The 20,159-nt window shown below is 38.8% G+C and overlaps 2 protein-coding genes, 1 long non-coding RNA gene and 2 other non-coding genes across 5 annotated transcripts; 4 read left to right on the top strand and 1 right to left on the bottom strand.

Moving 5' to 3' along the window:
- Positions 1-1,271: 1,271 nt before the first annotated feature.
- Positions 1,272-6,598, top strand: LOC104426735. The gene is made up of 3 exons (XM_010039880.3): positions 1,272-1,583; positions 2,772-3,435; positions 4,622-6,598. The coding sequence occupies exons 2-3, from the start codon at positions 2,776-2,778 to the stop codon at positions 6,101-6,103; spliced, it is 2,142 nt and encodes a 713-aa protein (XP_010038182.1). The 5' UTR covers positions 1,272-1,583; positions 2,772-2,775; the 3' UTR covers positions 6,104-6,598.
- A 2,128-nt stretch (positions 6,599-8,726) lies between these two features.
- LOC120290071 lies at positions 8,727-8,821 on the top strand. The gene has a single exon (XR_005547946.1). It is a non-coding gene; the product is annotated as a small nucleolar RNA R41 (small nucleolar RNA).
- A 170-nt stretch (positions 8,822-8,991) lies between these two features.
- On the top strand, positions 8,992-9,071 carry LOC120290074. The gene has a single exon (XR_005547948.1). It is a non-coding gene; the product is annotated as a small nucleolar RNA Z155 (small nucleolar RNA).
- Positions 9,072-9,626: 555 nt separating this feature from the next.
- On the bottom strand, positions 9,627-16,460 carry LOC104426734 (metal tolerance protein 2). Its single transcript, XM_010039878.3, has 12 exons — positions 16,019-16,460; positions 15,244-15,313; positions 14,520-14,617; positions 14,187-14,341; positions 13,807-13,922; positions 13,573-13,669; positions 12,957-13,041; positions 12,536-12,598; positions 12,275-12,380; positions 10,772-10,917; positions 10,176-10,267; positions 9,627-10,082 (listed from the first exon to the last, which is right to left on the bottom strand). Exons 1-12 carry the CDS (start codon positions 16,370-16,372, stop codon positions 9,941-9,943), a joined length of 1,524 nt encoding a protein of 507 aa, XP_010038180.2. The 5' UTR covers positions 16,373-16,460; the 3' UTR covers positions 9,627-9,940.
- A 2,121-nt stretch (positions 16,461-18,581) lies between these two features.
- LOC104426733 lies at positions 18,582-19,139 on the top strand. The gene is made up of 2 exons (XR_721884.2): positions 18,582-18,741; positions 18,840-19,139. It is a non-coding gene; the product is annotated as an uncharacterized LOC104426733 (long non-coding RNA).
- Positions 19,140-20,159: the final 1,020 nt, after the last annotated feature.

Here is a 20,159-nt window from a genome sequence, read left to right as displayed (position 1 = left end):
AATTAACTGGATTTTCTTGAATTACTTAGAATAAGTGGATTTCAAAGAAATTAACCTTGATGAAGTTTAAACAGACAGTCTTTCAAACAAATTGGAATTTGTAATAAATCACCTTTTCAAATCATTTCTGAGCTTTGACAAAAAAAAAAAAAAATTTGCAAATTTGAGAAAAATGAATTCAATAGTACATAATTTGCAAAATAACGACTTTCATTTAACCCATGCAACCTAGATCGAACCAGATTGCATCAATTGTTTCCCCAGTTTCTTCAAGATGCTTGCATAATTCCATAGAGCCAAGTTCTGCTGCCCTATTCCACCTTCCATTTTGAACTACAGACATCATTCCATGCTTCCTTGGCTCCCTTAATAAGCTCGAGCGCAACTTCCTTTCCCAAGAAAAGCAGCACACCACATTTCCACGACCTTACTTATTTTATTCAGGCCGACAGAACACTCGAAACCAGAATATTGTCATGCGGTAAATGACAGATCTTATCAGTTGGGGAGTCTTCCAGCATTTTCAAAGGCTTAACTGTCCAAGCATCCATTCTCTAGGTGATTTTATCATTCATGGCTTGCATTCCTTGTCAGAAAGCCTACCAGAAACAAGGGGCAAACCATGACTCTAACTGGCTATTCTCTTTTTGGAAAGCCACTCATGGTGATAACCTCTGTACAATGATTTGGAGTCATACCCAAAAGTCCTCAAAAAAATAAAATTGCAGGGCATTTATAATGAGAGGATTTAGACGAATTAATGGACAAGATCTCATTACATAGTCAAGTTTAGTAAGATTGGTAATTGATAGGCTGTAACCTATTATCGGAACCATGGCCAATAATAGGTTGTCACGTGTCCTAAGGATACGGACCAATAAAAGGTCACTATGGTCATGAAGACGCGGACTAGTATTTGGCCTACTAAAAGAGTTAGGAGTAGGTACGGTCTTTTCAAGTAAGTCTCGCCTTTTATGAGGTTCCGCTAAAATGAGGATAACTCAGGATTCTATCGCTAATTTTGACTTATTCCCTAATGGAGCAATTTTTCATGAGGTGCCCTTAAAAAGAACTCTTAGACATGGAAATTACAAAAAAGTACAAATTATACAAAAGCTAAAGCCAAATTATGCACTAATAAACTGTTGAGGTTTAGTTTGCCATCCAAACAAATAATGTCCCATCGTGATCACTCCGAGGCTTGAACTCATGAAACGCGAGTGGTTTCGCACTAAGGTAAATCAAACCGGACAGCATCCCTCTCTCTTTCTCTTTCTCTCTCTCTCTCCCTCCCCCTCAATCTTACAATTCGTTCTGCTAATTCTACATTCTCTCTCTTTGGCCAAGTCCTAAAGAATTTAACTTCCCTCAACTGGAACAAAATCATCTTCTGTATATGTATCTTCTCTCTCTGTCTCTCTGTCTCTCTCTCCAACATGACTATTTGCCTTATTCCCTCTGTTTCTTGTTTGCTTTGCCCTCTGCTTCCTCCTTAATTTTTCACGACTGAAAGGTGGCAATCAAGTATCAACCCAAAGACCCACTTGCTTTGTTGTTCGTTTGAGCGCGTGGCTTGTTGACGTGTGAGTTCTTTCTCCAATGGTTACATCACTGTTTTTTCCTCGATCATTCTTTGCATGCTCAACCTTGTCAGTTATATCCATTTGGATGCATCTCATCATTGTTTCGTTGTTTATCAGTTAAATGTGTTTTGGAATTGTATGGGTCTATACAAAACTTTGACTGATTGTGGTTGACATGGTGATTCTACGATTCCTTCACTCGACTGCTATTCGTTTTAGCTTTGATGTCTATTTATTTGATGTGACATTGCAGGTTAGGGGTATCTTCTGAATTTGCAGATGTCTCGACGATTGCTGCTTGTAGCACAATAGGTGTTTTTTCATGGTAGCGTTATTCATGTATTGCTTTTGGGTTCTGAAGCAAATCATAAAATGTGTTCTTGTTATTCATGATCGGGAACTTTGAATGTGGTTTTGTTTGCTTAGTGATTGATTCGGGAATGACATTCTTCTCCTCAGAAAGCATTTGCTTGTGATGTTTGCTGATTTACTTATTAGCAAGTCGTTTTGTGATCTTATCGTGATTGTTTGTTGCTCATTTTCTAGTTTCAAAAACACCCATTTTCCTTTTTGAGCTGGAATGCAGATTTTAATATTCTAGGTAGGCAAATGACTGAGCACTTGTGGAAGATAGATACGTTAGTAAAAGTTTCAACTTTAGCACTTTCTTCATGTCATTTGATGATTTTGGTACAATAGGAGAACTGGGTGGTATTTCAATTGGCTTGGATGTTGCATATCACTCTGATGCAGTCTCGTGTATAGTATCAATATCAAACCAGAAGTAATAGATGATGGGGTTCACTAGTGGCTTGTTATGAAAACTGAGGCATCTAGTAATAGGTTTATATCCCCCTTTATCAGTGTAGAATATTTATAGTTTGATCATATACTTGAACAGGCCAATGACATTTATTATTACAAGATTGATTGTTCAAAGCCTTTGTAAGTGGTCCTAAACAAAGGCATCAGTCCCTGCTTTTCGTAACTTGGGTTGCACAAGATGGAAACAAATTGACTCTCTGTTTAAATCACTATCAATTTACTTTAGTCTGAGTCCCATAACAAGTCCCTTCTTAAATGTTCTATAAGGTTATTCTTTGACTTGCAAGATCTTTATGCTTTGATTTTTCCGAAAATGTTTTGATTTACATTATTTAAGTGATGGACTTTCTTTATTGATCACAGCAAGATGGAAGGTAATGAAGAGAAATCTGCAGACCAGGTACTTTCTACTTGTTTATCTGAGACAAGTGATGGTTTTGGAGATCCACAGGCCATACCACGGGTTGGAGATCAGTACCAAGCTGAAATTCCTTCATTAGTTGTGGAGTATGTTCCTATACAGAACTCAAATGAATTAAATGGGGCCCAATTTGTCAGCAAAGGAGAGAATCTGATTGCCCCAAATACAATGTTTACTGGAAAAGACATGAAAGATCTTGAATGGCTTGGTGAAGTATATGGAGCTGATAAGATGGATGTGCATTCTTTAGCAGAGGAACAGAAAACAAAGATGCATCTAGATGTTGGCGTCTACTATCTGCCTGACTCATCCAGTGAAGCTTGGACTAATGCTGAATGTGATGGCTTTCTTCTTGGTCTGTATATCTTCGGGAAGAATCTTATCCTTGTTAAGAGGTTTGTTGAAGGTAAACCGATGGGGGACATACTGCGCTATTACTACGGGAAGTTTTATGGTTCATCAGGATATAGCAGATGGTCAGGCTGTAGGAAGCTCCGGAAGAGGTCTGTTTCTGGGAAGAAGATATTCACTGGATGGAGGTACCAGGAATTACTCTCTCGATTAATTTCTCGTGTCTCAGAGGATTGCCAAAAGCTTTTTATTGAGGTATGTTCATGCTTATTCATCCAGTTGGACAGATAAATTAATTGAATTTGCATTGGAACCCTCATATTTTGATGTTTTGACTTGAATGTCACAGATCACTGCCCTTTTTTCCCCTAAAAAATGTTCCAGCACATGATCAGCATACTAGTAACTCTGGCTTGGCAGCTGATGTCTCTGGTGTTTGCTAAGATAACTTTCAGCATTGTGTTTAGCCTTTATGATCATTATTCTCATTACTATGTTGTGGCCTGTTTTAATTCCCTGGCAATAATTGCTCATACACTTAGTGAACATTGATATTTCCATGATAAACATCTTATTTTAAATGCTGTTAACCTACAAGAAACTTCAACTCTATAGATGATGAATGTTGAAATAAACAAGTTCAATATTGGACTCTGTTATAATGCCACGGCACTTTACAATAATTGAAACTTGATATTTTGACCATTTAGATCTCTAGATTTAAACATTGCTGTTGTGTCAGTGAGAAGTGTGTTTCTTCCACGCTGTTGGTGTTAAACATTATTTGGGCAATGTAACATGGCCAGTGGGGCCACGGCTTGGAAGATTGAGCGAAGTGACTTATATCCTGGGAATTATGGTTTTTCCTTTGAGCAAGCACCAGGGATTTTTTATATTTGAGTATTTTCTGTTCCTCTGCTCATTGGGCTAAGTACCGAATTTTGCAATGCATGCTAGGAGTAAGTTCCCGCTATTATTGGCTCACACCTGCTAAGTTAATAGCCATAGCAGCTTGATAAGGTTGAAAGGAATCTATGGAGTTAAATCGTCCCTTCATCCTCTTTAAATTTCACAATATTTAAATTTGTTAAGTCACTGAAATTACCGGATCTTTCTTCCCTGTTGAACTGTAAAGGCCCTAAAGCTGAGGATCTGTTCTGTTTCTCTAAAAGTATGGTTTCAACATCAGACAGGAGTACCTAAAAATGTTACCCTGAATTTGCCGCATTATTTTTTTGCCTCTTGTCTTAGGACTATTACTGTGAATTCACACTGTTTTCGCATCAGCCAATTCATTCCAATCTTTAGGACACATCAGTTTCTGTGAAGGCTAGATATGCTGGCGCAGCACTATATTTGTTACTCAATCTGTATCCTTGTAATACATATGTTTTAGTGAGAAAAGCATCACATCATGCTGATCTAGATATTTTGGCTGCAGGTTTCTCGGCAAATGGAAGAGGGAAGAATTTCATTTGAAGACTATGTATTCACTGTAAAGGATGCAGTTGGTCTTGGCAATCTAGTCGAAGCAGTAGGAATCGGCACAGGAAAGAGAGATCTCACCCGTGTGGTCAACGAGTCAACACTAAAGAAAAGCTTGGTTCCACCGATTCCAACTGGCAAATCTTGCTCTTCACTCTCACCTGCCAAAATAATCGAGTTTCTAACAGGAGACTTTAGGTTAAGTAAAGCCAAGTCAAGGGATCTTTTCTGGAAAGCTATTTGGCCCCGCCTTTTAGCTAGAGGATGGCACTCCGAGCAGCCTCAGAATTACAGTCTTTCTGGGTCAAAGGATTCTTTGGTTTTCCTCATACCAGGTGTCAAAAAGTTCATAAAAAGGCGTCTTGTAAAAGGAAACCACTACTTTGACTCTATCAGCGATATCTTGAAGAAAGTTGCATCGGAGCCCGAGCTTATCGAGTTCGAACTTGGAGCAGTAAAAGAAATTAGTCTTAAGGAAGAAAGCTGGCAGGACCCATCTTCGAAGGGGGACTCAGATAATGTTTTAGATAGGAAATGCCACCAGAGGTTTATGCAGCCCCAGAATTCAAAACCCAGTCCCGCTTTGGCTGGCTTCATGATAGTGGATACTAGTTCAGTTTGTCAAGGACAGGCTAAGATGAGAGGGGTGAGACTTTTACCAAGTGAGATGACCTGTGCATCTACTCATTCTGGCCAAATTGAAAAAAATGCTTCTGAAGTGTCTGAAGACAAAGATGATGCAACTGATAATAGAGCAGGCTCTCATAAATTAGGTGATGCAACAAGTGCTTTTGATGATAAACAGCCAATCTTGCTTAAGAAATGTCGATTTGACTTGGAAATGAATGCTGGCCACCCAGATTGCGAGGGTTCCACCACACAACAGCAAGATTTCAGTCCTCTTGCTTGTGGAGAGTCAAACAGTTGCACTGGGAATCTCTCTGCACAGAGAGAATCATACAAGAATGAGTTTCATTTCCTTTCGCCTGTCAAGAACAAGAGCATAGTCTTGCAGGGAGGTTCATCTCAAGACTTTACAGTTGCATGTTCTTTTGTTGAAGTCAGTCCGGATGAGCTCAAGTCTGAAAGCTGTAAGGATGAATTTCCATCTTTGGACAAGAAATATTCCCATGCATCGATCAACTTGAGTCTCCAGCGAGTATCAACTGATACCAGAACTCATGAAACATTGACCCCGAAAGTAGTGCAAAGTCATGATCAAACATGTTCTGCCAAATCATTATGTCCATCCTCTGGGTCAGATCAGCCAACAGAGCAGCACAATCCATCCTATGGCAATCCCAACATAGAGCAACAGTATAATAGGTATGGCTGCAGGAAAAGTACTAGGAACCGGCCATTGACAAGAAAAGTATTGGAAGCGATGGAATGTGGGTTCTTCAACACAAAGAAGAAGAGGAAAGGAACTGGTCATTGACAAGAACCGGCCATTTCAGCACCGGTTTTTCCCCATCAAATGCCCATGACAGCAAGTGTGAGCCCAACTTTCAACGATGGTTCAGGACATTGTGTCGCACACCCCAGAATCAAGCAGGGAGGCCCCCAAAAGGGACCTCAATAGTAAATGCAACGTGATAGGTTAGTCTTGGGCTTGTCTCTTGAATCGATAGGTGGTCATATTGCTCGGAGCTTGTTGTTCGTCATATCTTAGCTAGTTTTAGTTCCTTTTCAATGTGTTTTCTGAATATAGAGGGAGTTGCCCTTTTGATGTTTATACCATCATACACATGAATAGTTTGAATTCACAAAATCTAGGGACGAGACAATGACCGGTCAAGTGAATGATTTATGTGAGAAATGTCAAAACTTGGATGAACCGGATCTTCATCCTGGAAAGCTGAGGAAGGTAACATTGTTTTGGATTTGCAAAGAACAGAGAATTAGTTATAAGTTGTTGGATAGCTTTCATTCTTTATGGTTTAGTCTTTGCGTCATCTTTCTATACATTCTTTGATGGCAATAGAAACCAGTAAATTTCGTTCTTGGTCACTGTACTCTAGTGCAATTCGTAATCGTTTAGTCGCGAAATCAGCCAAAGAACAAATCCCTCCTTAAGAGCCGTTAGTTCCCCGTTCAAATCCTTCCAACCAAACATATTGTTATTTCCTAAGGCTTCTAGACAAAGCAATTCACAGTACATTCGTACATTTCATAGCATGAAGTTACTTTCACATGTCAGAGACTTGTGCCTCTTGAATTGGTCAGTAACTTCTCTACATGATAATACTAAGAAATTGTATAGGGTAACCATTGCACTGTAGTTGATAGGTTTTTATTTTTGTTTTCTAAAGGAACTCAATTATTAGTGACTAGTTATTATTTTATGTGATAAGTAACTTTGAATTCCGAAAAGCAATTTTCGACCACCTTATAGTTGGTAAATTCTCAATGCGGATGGTAGTACCAGTAACTTTCATAGAACAAAATAGGCTTGACCATTTTAGCTACTATTGATTTTCGACATGGTCAGTAGCTTTCAATGTAGTTTATTCAAGAAAAACTACGCAACCAATAACTTATTTCCACAGGGACATTAGCACTTCTTTGTTATCAATATTATTCTATAAGCTGGCAAAACTTGAGTCAATGTCATCGACTGTGCGTTTCGAGAACAGATGCATTCTCCTTTATATTAACACTTTCAACGAGGTGTGGAGGGAGGCATTTCTTGCATCTCCTACGTTTTCTTCAACCTCAATCGTCCTAAAACTACGAGGGTTGTAACACCCTAAAATTTGCAAAAGCATCATTACCCGAGCTACTTCGCAAAGACTTATTTTTAATATGTAGGCATGTCGGTGATTTAGAGGGTGAAAACCGAAATTCGAACATGACTAGTTCCTTCGTGCTCTATGAGCGAATATGAATATGAATCTCAAAATTGAAGAGATTTTTTTAGTTCACAGCCCAAATATCTCGAATTCTAATCATTAACGATATAGAATGCTCTATTTATCTAGTTTTTTTTATATCGAGATACAGATAGATGTCAACAACTTGTTCCCCAATGCAATACAAAAGTCTTAATTGTACAAGTGAAAATTGGCTAATGTGTATGGGTGATCGGTTTTAAGATAAATCAGTTAGTTCTCACTTTGAATTAGGAACTACATCAAAAAGGCCAATTTCCTATTTGTAGAATTGGAACCAACAAACTTGATCCTGGACCCACTTGAAAACCAAATCAACTGATCCGATTTGTTTCCCGAGTGGGTCCAGGAACTAGTTGTATCTCCACAAGATTGCAAGCGTTGTCGCATAGTCTAAACTCCTTCATGGTGTTAATAAAATAAGCTCATGATAAGCTAAACATTGTGATTATTTCCACGAACAAAGCTATAATGATCATCTCTATGATCAAAACTATAATGATCATCAAGAACTAAGTCTAAGAAGTGTCAAGCCGCAAGGGAGGCATGACTAAGATGAGAGAAGTGAGAGTGAGAAATGTGAGCCACAACTATGCGCAATTGAGTTGGAGCAAGAAAAAATGGGAATTAGAGTTTTGGAAATTTGGAATAATAAGAATTTTAAAAAAAATTGGTTTGGTCCGGATAATCTGGGTGGATCCACCACCTAAAACTAAGAAGCAGACCAATATTCACTGATTTCAAGTCTTAAAAATCGAGAACGGTCTAAAAACCGGCCGGTTCAGTTAGGTTCTTTAACAATACTTTAGCCCTAAAATTAAAAAATTCTCTATCTTTATAGGCCCATTTCCAAAGTTGCGCGTCATTTGAGTCCGAGTTTACGAACCACGTTCGGCCCACAGTGGCCCATTCCTGTCCTGTGTCTGCACCTCTCTCCTCTTCCACTTTCCACTCCCAACTACAAAAACCCTAACCCTAATTTCAAGACCTGCGCTGCGCCCTCCACTCTCTCGTAGGTTCTCCTCGTGTATATATATATCTGAAGGAGAAGCCACTTCGACATCCGTCGCTCCCAGCTGCGGAAGCGCATGAACTCTCTCTCTCCATCTCTTTTTCTCTCTGTTTTGCTTTTGATTTTGATTTTGATTTTGAGTTGATGGTGTAGAAAGGGAGGAGGCGATGATGCTGAGAACTACCTATTTTCTGATGGAAACTCATTCCTCAGTGATTACAAAACTTACCAATGGATCCTTCTGAGCCCTCTCCCTCCCTTCCTCTTCCTGCCCTTTTCCTCGTCTCGATGAATTCGATTCGGTTCGTGACGAAGTTGCGATCTTTTGTCGCCGAGCGGTCTTGATTTATGCTTCTTGCTTTTTCGCTTTTTGTTGATCTTTTTCCTTCTTCTCTCTTTTTTCTTTTGAAGCTGAATCAGAGCCATTGATGTGATGATAACATTGTCGGAAACACAAAAATATGTCGACTAAAAATTATCAGACTACAATTATCTGATCAATGGTTCGTCGAATCTTTCTCGTCCAGCCTGTTCCCTTCAAGCTTTTCCCGATGTTCTTTGCTCTCTTTGTTTTTTGTTTTTGTTTTTTTTAATATTATGATAATCTTATGCTTCAGATTTTTTGTCCTTGATTAAGGCGAAGCCTTAGATTGGTTGGAATTTAGAAAAGGATTTGGCAGAACTCGAAAAAGTTGTCGATGGATCCGACAATGACCATCTGGATAGACAGCATTGTCCCATAAAGGAACCGTCATCATTTGTTGGGTAGCCTCTACTTCTTGGCCTATAAATCCACATCACACCAACATTCTTTTGAATTCTTTTCATTTGTGACCAATGGCTTTCTTTCTCCGACCTCAGGTTCATGGCCAATAAATCCACATCACACCAACGTTCTTTTGAATTCTATTCATTTGTGACCAATGGCTTTCTTTCTCCAAGCTCGGGTTATAGAAGGAATCGAGATATCAGTAATAATGGGTTGTAGAAGGAATCGAGATATCAGTAATAATAGGTTTTTGGGGAAAAATCTAGCCAAAACAAAAAGACAAAAAAGTTAGAACAGTTCAAAATAACAGCATTAACAGCATCGAACTTTTTAGTATCTCATTCCAGCCCCAAAGAGCGACAGAAAACAAGTACAAGGCTATTCAAAACTTTAGCCTTCAAAACTTTAGCCTTCAAGGGTGAAACAAGTCTTTTCATGGACCTAATCATTAGTGTGTGAACCATTACCACATACTATGAGGAAGGGGAGGAACAGATTTTTATTCTTCATATATACTCTCTAACCTAAATGGCATATGTTGGCGCTTCACGGGAGATATCTCCAATGAAGCCTCTAAACTCGATTGCTACTTGGCCTCCCGATTCATTTCTGATTCATTTCTTCTAAATCATCATCGCATCGGGGTATTCGACGCCCTAAACTTAGTTGAAAGCTGACATGAACTATGTTAGTGTCGGTCTTCAAAACCTGCTCCTCGGCTTCTTTCGCTACCTCCATTGCGTCTCTAGAACAAAGAATGATTAACATCATCAGACGACCCAGTACAAGGTCATATTTTAGCAAAGAACGAAGCCACAATAGTGGTAAGAGTATCTACCGTATTAACATCTCTGGAGGCATGGAGACCTCAACCTCAAGTAGGACTTTGCCTTGCAACACGTGGTGTGTTATGCGCTCCACAACCATTTGCTGAAACAAGCTGGAGACTGTCATTTTATATGCGGTTGCAATGGAAAGTTCGGAAGCCAATGCCATGAGGTGACTTTACGGTGGAATATGGCATGTAACTATAAAAGAAAAGCTCAAGCCATATGCAAAGGCCATGCACATGATGCTAAGTTTCAGAAAAACCCAAGCACTGGTATGGCCTAGTTTCATATTTACATTTGGCCACACTGCGCTTTATTTGGACCAAACTATGGATCTGTCCTTAGCAACACTAATTGCAAGGCACACTAGTTGGCTTCAGGAAAGTAATCATCCATATGTAATGTATGCACAAACAGATTTCCGTGCCCAAGGATGCAAATTCTGAAGTTATAATTCAATAGAGTGAGATGTTCTCAACAATGTAATGAATGCCTGTCTATTCAAAACACCAGCAACTAGCAAAAGATGCAGCAACAATCATAATAATCAAGTTAAATTGCCAGTGCATATCTTGAATTCAACATGAAAAGAACTAACAAGTACCTTTGAAAGCTTTGATGAGACAGCATTATGGACAACAGCTTCAATTGCCTTGTCATCGACACAATTGTTTCTGTTCGGCACAACTAATCCCTCTGAGAGTTTTTGTTCATCCATTTTTGTTGGAGAAAACTGAGAAATCGAAGGGTCTACAGATATTTGACAAAAAAAGAAAAAAGAAAAATTAGATTCAGCAAGTTGAATGAGAATGCCGCAATGTCTTTCAGAGGTTTCATATGAGACATTAGTTGAAGCTGAGGGAAAATAACATCTATGTTCAGCAGAGTTCATTCACTTTGCATTGATTTCAGAGTTTGTAAAAGTACTAAGATGAAATTTTAGTCCCTACATATTCATTGTGACATTAATCAGAGCAAAAAACTGATGTAGGATTGATGATTGTCAAAGGAGTGAGCCCATTCTGGATTTAACTTTAAATGGAACTTATCCTTTTGAATGATGAAATTTTATTGGAAATTGCAGTGAACACCTAGGAAGAGTAACCTCCTTTTGGTTTCATACCTAAGGCTTCCATTGTAATATTTAAATAATAAATCACGCCTTCATCTAACAATTTAAGCTTTTAGAACAGTTGACTATAATCCCACCAAAATCTCACATGATATAAAAACTAGAGGTTCTGAGTTCAAATTTTACTAGACTTCATTTGCCTTCCCAATTAAATTTCCACGCTTAGTACTAAGCAAAAGACCAAGCTAAGCGTGAGGGGGAGTGTTATAATATTTAAATAATAAACTATGTCTTTATCTAACAGTTTAAGCTTTCAGAACAGTTGACTATAGTTGAAGAACTACATAACATCATCAAAAGCCGTAAAATAGGGAGGTTGAGGAAATTGTCAAGATACTAATAATAGACTTCTAGGTTATGTTAAAAAGGACAACTAACTTTGACTAGTTGAGAAATTCTAATCCCATTGGAGTGTTGTCTGAGTGGCAGATTGATGCAAAGGTCAATCTTCATTAAACATGACGATAATCTCAATGTCACAATAATTATCAACTCATTTGATCTAGTGAATTGGATCATAAATCTTTACTGTATTGTTCATGCCTTCAATCATTCTTTGCTGCTATCAATTTTCCATGAGATTTGACTTGAAAATTTATGCAGAATAAATAAATAAAAGTAAGATGCCGGAACGATGAGATTCACACTTCCAAAGTTTCTCTCTGAAATTTCTTGAATTATGACAACTAACAGGAGACGTGCTCCAATTGCTTAATTCCTCCTATTTTCTAGTAACTTCATGTCCACCATGAGATTTTTCTCGAAAAGTTATGCAGAATTAATAAAAAAAAAGGATCACCGAAACCCAAGGCTATTACTGTAGCCTAATCTATATTTGATCTCTTCATGCCAGTAAAGAAGTAACAAACCAAGAATGCCCAGTTTCATCCATTTGACTGAATAAAATATCATCAAAGACGCTAGGATGTCCACATAAACAAATATAAATCTGGAATTGACAAGGAAGGATGATACCTATGTGTATGAAAACTTCCGTAACTTCAGGGTGGGACTCGTGAATTTGATGACGAACGGTTTCACCAATTCCATGTGCTGCACTAACACTAACAAATGGATCAACCTGTGGCACATAAGTAAGACAAATTGTCAAGCAAAACCAGTCCTGCAGTTTCAATCACACTATGTGTGAAAATTGGAAAGTTCCAGCTGCTTCCTATGAATTTTCATTTATCACTACATGAACTGAACTTTGAAATTATTGGAATAAAAACTCACCTCAATATGCACATCAAGATAAAGAGATGAACCAGCTCTCCTTCCCCGTAATCGATGACATCCCTAGAAGAGTATCCAATTGTCATGTTGTACAAGTGCTTTTTGTAGCATTGCATAGTTTACATTGAATTTGAGAATATTTACTCGTTAAAACACAAGTCTTACCAGAAATCATTCATCACCTAACCAAGGATTAATTATTATGATTCAAGGGCTACAAATGATCAAGCGTTAAACACCTCCAATCTAATGCTTGAATTACAATACGACTCTCTACATATGGTTTAAGTGCCGAAAGCAAATTTGGAATGCACATAATGTCTACTTTGCACAAGGGATTTGTTCAAAGTATAGAAAGTTGTAGAATGAGTTCCACAAAAACTAACTACCATTGCAAAATAACAATAAAAACTACACATACCTTAACTCCTTCAACTTTAAGTATTGTTTCTTTTATTGGATCTAAATCTTCAGCAGGAATTGCAGCATCCACCAGTTCCAAAATGCTAAATTGTGGTCAGAAAAGAGATGTCAGAATGAAGAGTTTAGTTAGAATGCCATGATAGTACATCCAAGCTTAGGCACTAAAAACTTATTTATGACCATGGATACTTTAAGCGCTGAAAGAAAGACGAGAAAATTGAGATTAATGTTGAGAATAGGATAAAGTGGAAAATGCGTTAGTTCAATGGATCATAGATACAATGTGAAACTTTTATGTGAACAAACCAATCATTATTACGACTTCCTCATTACAAGGTACATTTTAGCCATGCGGCTCTTCTCAGCTAACTTACTTGAGTGCCTTTGGCTAATGAGGAGTGACTGAGATTCTTCAAAGAAATAAAAACAAATTTTCATGCCCAAGATGAAGGAAGGAGCAAGTGATCATATAATAGTATTGAAATTTAGTATAATAGAAGAAATCATGTTATAATACAAATGGAAAGCACTGAAATTAGGTCTAGCAATTATTATGATTGTCTTGTTAATTATCCAATAACAATGAGAGGTAAATATTCAGAAAGGAACAAAACCTTTGGTGACCAGTTTCAAGTCCAGCCTTAAAGATCATGCCTGATACAACAAGTCCTGCTAGGGGATCCAGAAACTTTATTCCCAGGATGGAGCCTCCTGAATCAGGACAAATGACTCCGTATCAGCATTTGTCAATTAGAAACCAAAACGTTCATAGACAATGCCTCAAGAGTTGAACTAGAAGGTTTATTGAACTACTGCTAAATCTGTGCAATGCATGTAAATTTTCTTACCTACACCAAGAAGAGCAACCACTGATGAAATTGCATCTGCACGATGATGCCATGCATTTGCTTTCATTAGTCCACTGCCTTGCCTTTCACCAGCTCGTTTTGTTATCCAGTAAAGACTGTGTTACAAAGAAGACGTGCATGAACATATTATTAATTAAAAGATATGAAAATTGGTGAAATATGAAGTTACATGTTTGTCAAAGCACAGAGGTGAGAAGACCCACTTGAACAACATTAACAAATCGTATGGTCATGCAACAAGGAGAGAACCATGCAATGTATTCGTATACACCATGCACACTAAAAATTTCCCTTTCTATGCAATCTCCACAACAAAAAACCTATTTTATTACGTTGGCAGAGAAAACTGATAAACCCACCCTTCTTTAGTAGATATTGATATGATTGTCACACTGAGAGCAAGGATGGGGTGCTCCATGTCAACTCCATGGTGATGACCACCGTGATGATGACTGTGAACATGTTCATTTAGGACGGAATGGTTGACTATTTCAGGTGTGGCAGACAACAAACCCTGCAAGAAAATAAAAGCAGACCTTACAGCTGAGATGAATGCATCACTTATTAAATAAGGAGATCGAATTCACTCGATCATCTGAGAATATTATTGCAAGGAACGGTTTAGGGAACTACTACTTTTTCCAGTAACACATATTCTTCGAGACAGAGAATGAGTAAGAAACATATCATACAAGCAAAAGATCTAGAGCATGCCAGGCAATACCACCAGCTGTAGCCAAAAGCATACAAGAGATTCCTAGTGCCCCTAAAGTCTCGAATTTGCCGTGTCCTGCAGCAAAGAAAGCGAAGCCTTGAGCGAGCAAACACAGTTGCTTTAGTTTAGCATCTCAACAAAAACAGCACTAAAACAGATCATGTCACAGAACCTCATCAACGACGAATAATCATATTAATGTGCATATCTATTATGTGTCAGAGATTTCTCTTCTAGAGCGTTATGACATGTCATGTAATCTAATTATTAGTTTTCAACCCAATGTCGATTGAAAGTAAGCAACACGAACATTCACATGAGATAGAGAATAAATGTCATGGCCACACACAAATCGGATTCACTGTAAGGCCCAGCAAGGCATGAACCACCATGCATCAGGTAATAGAGACTCAAAAGAAGAGATGACTTTTAAAACTGGACCATTACATATGATCCATAAGGAAAGGGTACGTGTGTACATCCACAGCATTTATGTTATCCAAAAAGACAGACACAAAGGTTAAGTTGCCAAGGCCATGCAATTTCAGAAACATTGATACTGTTCTTCAAGATCCCTGAGGGTTTCTACAGTGTTGCTCCTTTGTGTTGATTTCAATTCATATAGAATACAGGTATAGATTGAGATGAGAATAAAACTTATTTAAGTCAGACTAATGAGGGTATGCGTATAAATAGATTACCATAGGGGTGATCTTTGTCTTTAGGAACGTTTGCAGCTTTATATGACCATAATGCAACGCCACTAAGAACCTGCAGTTAGGAAAAAAGTGATAGATAGAAGAAACAAGGACAAAGCATAGCTGTTGAGCACAAAAAATGGATGTTTGACTATGCCACGCAAAACTATCCATATGCGACCAAACACAAAACTAGCCTTTTACTTTACTCCCCTGGATACCCCAAATAGTCCGATTGCGATTCAAATGAAAAGAAGAAGTACAGCGATGAGGTAAATCTGGGATATGCTTGAGCTAAGGATGGGCTCCCCACTGAATTTCTAAGATAACTCAAATTTACATTTTCAAGATGATATGATGTCCTCAAACGGTTCATCTTTTTCATTTTCAAATTTCCCACAACTTTGTTTTACAAAAGGAGGAAAACCATCACAAATCTTCTTTGCTCTGCCTTGACCAATCTACGGAAAATTTATATATATATCATAGCCCACTCTCATCAATGGAAATGCATAAACTCTGTTTACACATTCAAAAGTTTTCTCAGATTCTTTGGCACTTAATGTTTTTACGTTAGAATGAATACATTAAAAAAGCTATTGAGTTTGCTTCCCAGAGCACAAAAATTAAAACAACCCAAGTCGATCTGAAGCAAACCCAATTTCGAAAAGCAATCCCAAAGAAGAAAAAACTCTATTTCTCGATCCAAAGATATAAGATTGAGAACAGCCAAAAGGAAATGAACACAACCAAGTGTAAGAGAGCTAAATTGACCAACCACATCGGAGACAGAATGCGCAGCATCGGCAATGATGGCGGTGCTTCCGGACAAGTAGCCCGTCACGGCCTTCCCCGCGGCCAGGCAGACGTCGGCGGCAAGGCCCAGCCGGAAAATCCGCACGCCGTCCTCGCCGGCGGAGAACGGGCGGCGGTCGTGGTCGTGGTGGGAATGGCCCAGGTGCCACCTCCTGGGGACATCGTAGTGGCCGCCGAAAGACGGGTCTCGAAGGTGGGGACGGAGGTGCTGTCGGATCACGCGACCGTGACGGAGGATCCTGTCGGCGTCCGGCGATGTTCTCGAGACGGAGGCTCTGTAGACAGAGCTGCTTAGGTTCCAAAATCTGAAGCCCATGGTTGTCGGAACGAGGTTTGTTTTTTTCTTTTCTTTTCTTTTCTTTCAACGATGGCTATTTTCCATGGGAATGGGGAAGATATGAGCTGAGAAGTGTCTGTATTTTTTTCTGAATTATAAGTCATCTTCACTCAAATAATTGACTTTCTTAACCCAAGAAACTTTAAATTAACTTCAATTTTGTAGCGGTTTGAATTTTATGTTTTTCCTGCAATATCAGTACATCATGTTGCTCTCTTAAAAGAAACTCAAGGTGAGACTCTCAACCCTTAGGAAAAAAAAAATAATGATAATAATTGCACTTACAGTCCTAAACCTTTGGCTTAACGATTTTCAAAACGCTTTGGAAATGCTATTGGTGTGGCACCATGTCACCAACGATATAATTTTTTTTTTTGGCAAAACACAAAAAGCCAAAATTCCCACAAAAAGTGAAAAAAAACCCTCAACTATATTTAGGGTGACACGTTTATCATAAATTTTTTTATGACATAAATAACATCAAATTTATACCTATATGACATGTTTACTCTCCATCAAGATTCTATTAGATTAAGCTTCTAATTCATTAAGTCACATAGGGCTGTCAACATTACATCTGTATAAATAAAAGAGATAAGTTCATTAGAAGTCCTAAACTTGTATGAAAGCGTAATTTAGTCCTAAAATTTGTAAAAAGGTACAATCAAATTCTAAAACTTATGAAATAGTTGCAATCAAGTCATAAAATTAACACCGTAAATTTAATTAACGAAATTTTGATTTGGCAATTTTATTAAAAAACAAAACTAAAGAGAAAGAGAGAGAGGAGAAGGGCTGGCCAAGCCATGCTGGTAGCACCAGCACCAATGCCACCCATCTCCGAAGGGGCCAACAACCTCCATCGGCCTTGAGCGAGGGTGGCTAGTTCTCACCAATCCTAAGCTGACCACCCTCGAGAGGCGTCGCTGACCTCACGCAAGGGCCAGCAACCCTCACTAAGCTTGGGTTCATGCTCAAGCGCCCAAATCTAGGTGATGCTAACCCTTGCCTTGGGTCGACAAGGCCTCGCTTAAGGCTAGCGAAGCTCGCCGACTTTAGGCAACAGCTGGTGTCGCCCAAATCTAGGTGGGTTTCTAGTTTTGGGCGCCCTTGCTCGAGTCGACGAGGCCTTGTCCAAGTTCTGGCAAAGGCCAATCACTCTCCTCCGGTGATGGGTGGCAACGGTAGCAGCGCCTTCCAACATGGCCTACCCTGCTTTTCTCTTTCTTTTTTTTTTTCTTTTTTTTCAGTTTTGTTTTTTAAATAAAATGTTAGCTTTTTTGTAGTTTCTTTTTATATGATTTAAATAAGATTTAAAAAGAAAACATCAAAAAATGCCAACTATTAGAGATAAATTAATTTAAAAATGACAAGTCAACATTTTTCGTTAAATAAATTGATTGTGTTAACTCTAGGAGTTAATTGCACCTATTTAACATTTTTTAGGACTTCTAATAAATTTATTCCCAAATAAAAAGTTGGGTCAATGTCTGGAGTGGTAGTAGTAGATATATAAGTAGAACTATAGCTAGAACCCCTATAAGTAGAATTATAAATTCGTATTTATGGGTCATAATCGAGTTTTATAATAATATTTTTTGGCTAAAAAAAATGCTGTTTTAGGACAATGTCTGGAGCGGTAGTGGTAGGCATACGGGTGGCAGAAAATGCTGGCTTGGCATTTTCGGGTACATTTCAAGGACGCCTGGTATTGAAGTCATCCGAGGGATTGTCTCTGAGTAGGAAGACCGCGGATGAAGCTTCATTGCATACACTCATCAGGAACCTGCAAATTCGTTGGTGAGTTTGAACAAATCCCCGTTGAATCAATTCTCAACCTCTCGGGTAATTTTACTTACTTCCAACTTTTGTTCCATGGTCAGGTAGAAATGGAAATGCTTTCAAGCTGAAGTGGAAGTGTAAATGATGCGTCATGGGATGTCCATTCTCTACAGGCAGCTGCGCTTTTGCTATACAACCGGTCAGATACGTTGAGGCGCTTAGCGATCGACTCGTGCATGGATTGAATTCAATCCACATGTCTTGGTTAGAGGGCTCGAGTCTCCATCGTGTGGAAACAAATTGCTGCGCAAGCAACCAAGCACATCCACGGTGTCCTGGACCCACCACTACTTCGAGAGTTCAGGTTATTTTCAGTATCGAGAGCACCTTTTCTCCATGACTGCTGCCTTCGATTCGGCTTTTGCTTCATTTAGTTTAAGGGTTGCAGAAAACATTTGCTGCAGATTCCTCTCCCTCCATTGATGCACACGATGGAGCGGCATAAAGTCTTGAGGCATCAACCGCTGGTTGAAGAATGTGTCAAGCGCCAGCAGCGTATGTTGAAGGTATGAGTCTTCCCTCCAGGACCCAGAATTAGCTTCTAAGTCATTTCATTGTTCCCATCTTAAAGTTGTAATGTGACTGAGATTAGATATGCTTGCAGCCAGACATAAAAGAGTAATCAAGAGGCGGATGGAAATTTTGATCGCCATAGACTTTTCAGAAAGGGATGAGGACAATCCGAGCTTGCTAAGATACATACCCCGATGGCCGCACACCAGATTCTCGTTCTAGTTTTCCATCCCTCATCTCTTCCGAGACAAAAAGGGGGGATAAAACATCCTTTGATAAGGCATTTTGTATTGGAATTTAAGTTAGATGCCATTCTTTTTGCTTGTTTGGTGATACAAAATATGTCAAAAATCATACCTGAACCCTTAACTCAAACTGTCTGCTCATAGAACACAGTTACTCTTATCTTGAAACCCTTAACAATCCATTGATTGTGTTCCTGTCATTACAAAATATTTGGCTTGCTTCTTTTCCCTGTCTGACACGTTAAACATTCCGGGAATGAACTAGGGCTGGAGTAACAACAGGAAGGCGGAAATGAGACATGGGATCGGGACAACGCTAATTTGCCTGATAATACATTGCCAATGTATCTGATATTGACATGAACTAGCAAGACACGTCACGAGTGCAAGATGTATGCCCGCGTCATTCACTCAAGAAAATAGCAACAAATTTAAGTTTTTGTAAATATGAGGCAGATCTCTTGTTGGCCGAAAAAAAGAACGGGGAGATCGTTCATTGAGTAGCTGGGAAAGGGATCTATAGATGTTATAGAGCTGTAACTTGAACGAGTCTGGTGCAACCACGGACGAACTTGTTTCAGGTCGACCGGTGTTTGCTTCCTAAATTTACCTGATTACTCGAGTTCGTGTAATCAAACCCAGTTTAGAATTTAACCAAATATCATATCTTTGCCTTTTTTCGTCGTTCAATTTAACGTTTTCTCGGTCACCCTGGAGACATAAAAACTTCTGCTCTACTGAGCTGATGTTAATCGTACTTCTTGGGTCACTTTCTTTGGGTAGTTTGAATTCTGGTAATTGTAATTGCATTACACGCAATTGATTCGACAAGCCGAATGATGATGTGGCCCAACGTCAAAGCGAGACATCAACCATACACCGAGAGAGAGAGAGACGGACGGACAGACAGACCGCTGAGGGTCGCGAGACCATTACTCAAGCTTGGGCAAGAATAGCCGGACCATGGCCGGTCTCCATCCTTTTCATTTTCAGGCTTCTTTTTGTGTGTTTTTCTGTTCAAGAAACCAAATCAGCTAAAAAAAAAAAAAAAATAAGAATGTACTCTAGATCGGGCGATTTCTGTATTTGTTAGTCCCATAATCATGTTGAAAACCATGAGTGAAGAATTTGTAGTACTTGATGCTCAAACAGTCTTCAGTAAAAAC

Source organism: Eucalyptus grandis, chromosome 11 (genome assembly GCF_016545825.1).
Source record: "Eucalyptus grandis isolate ANBG69807.140 chromosome 11, ASM1654582v1, whole genome shotgun sequence".
NCBI classification, from domain to species: Eukaryota; Viridiplantae; Streptophyta; class Magnoliopsida; order Myrtales; family Myrtaceae; genus Eucalyptus; species Eucalyptus grandis.
The sequence above is the reverse complement of the archived record's forward strand: the minus strand, read 5'-3'. Positions and strand labels throughout refer to the sequence as shown.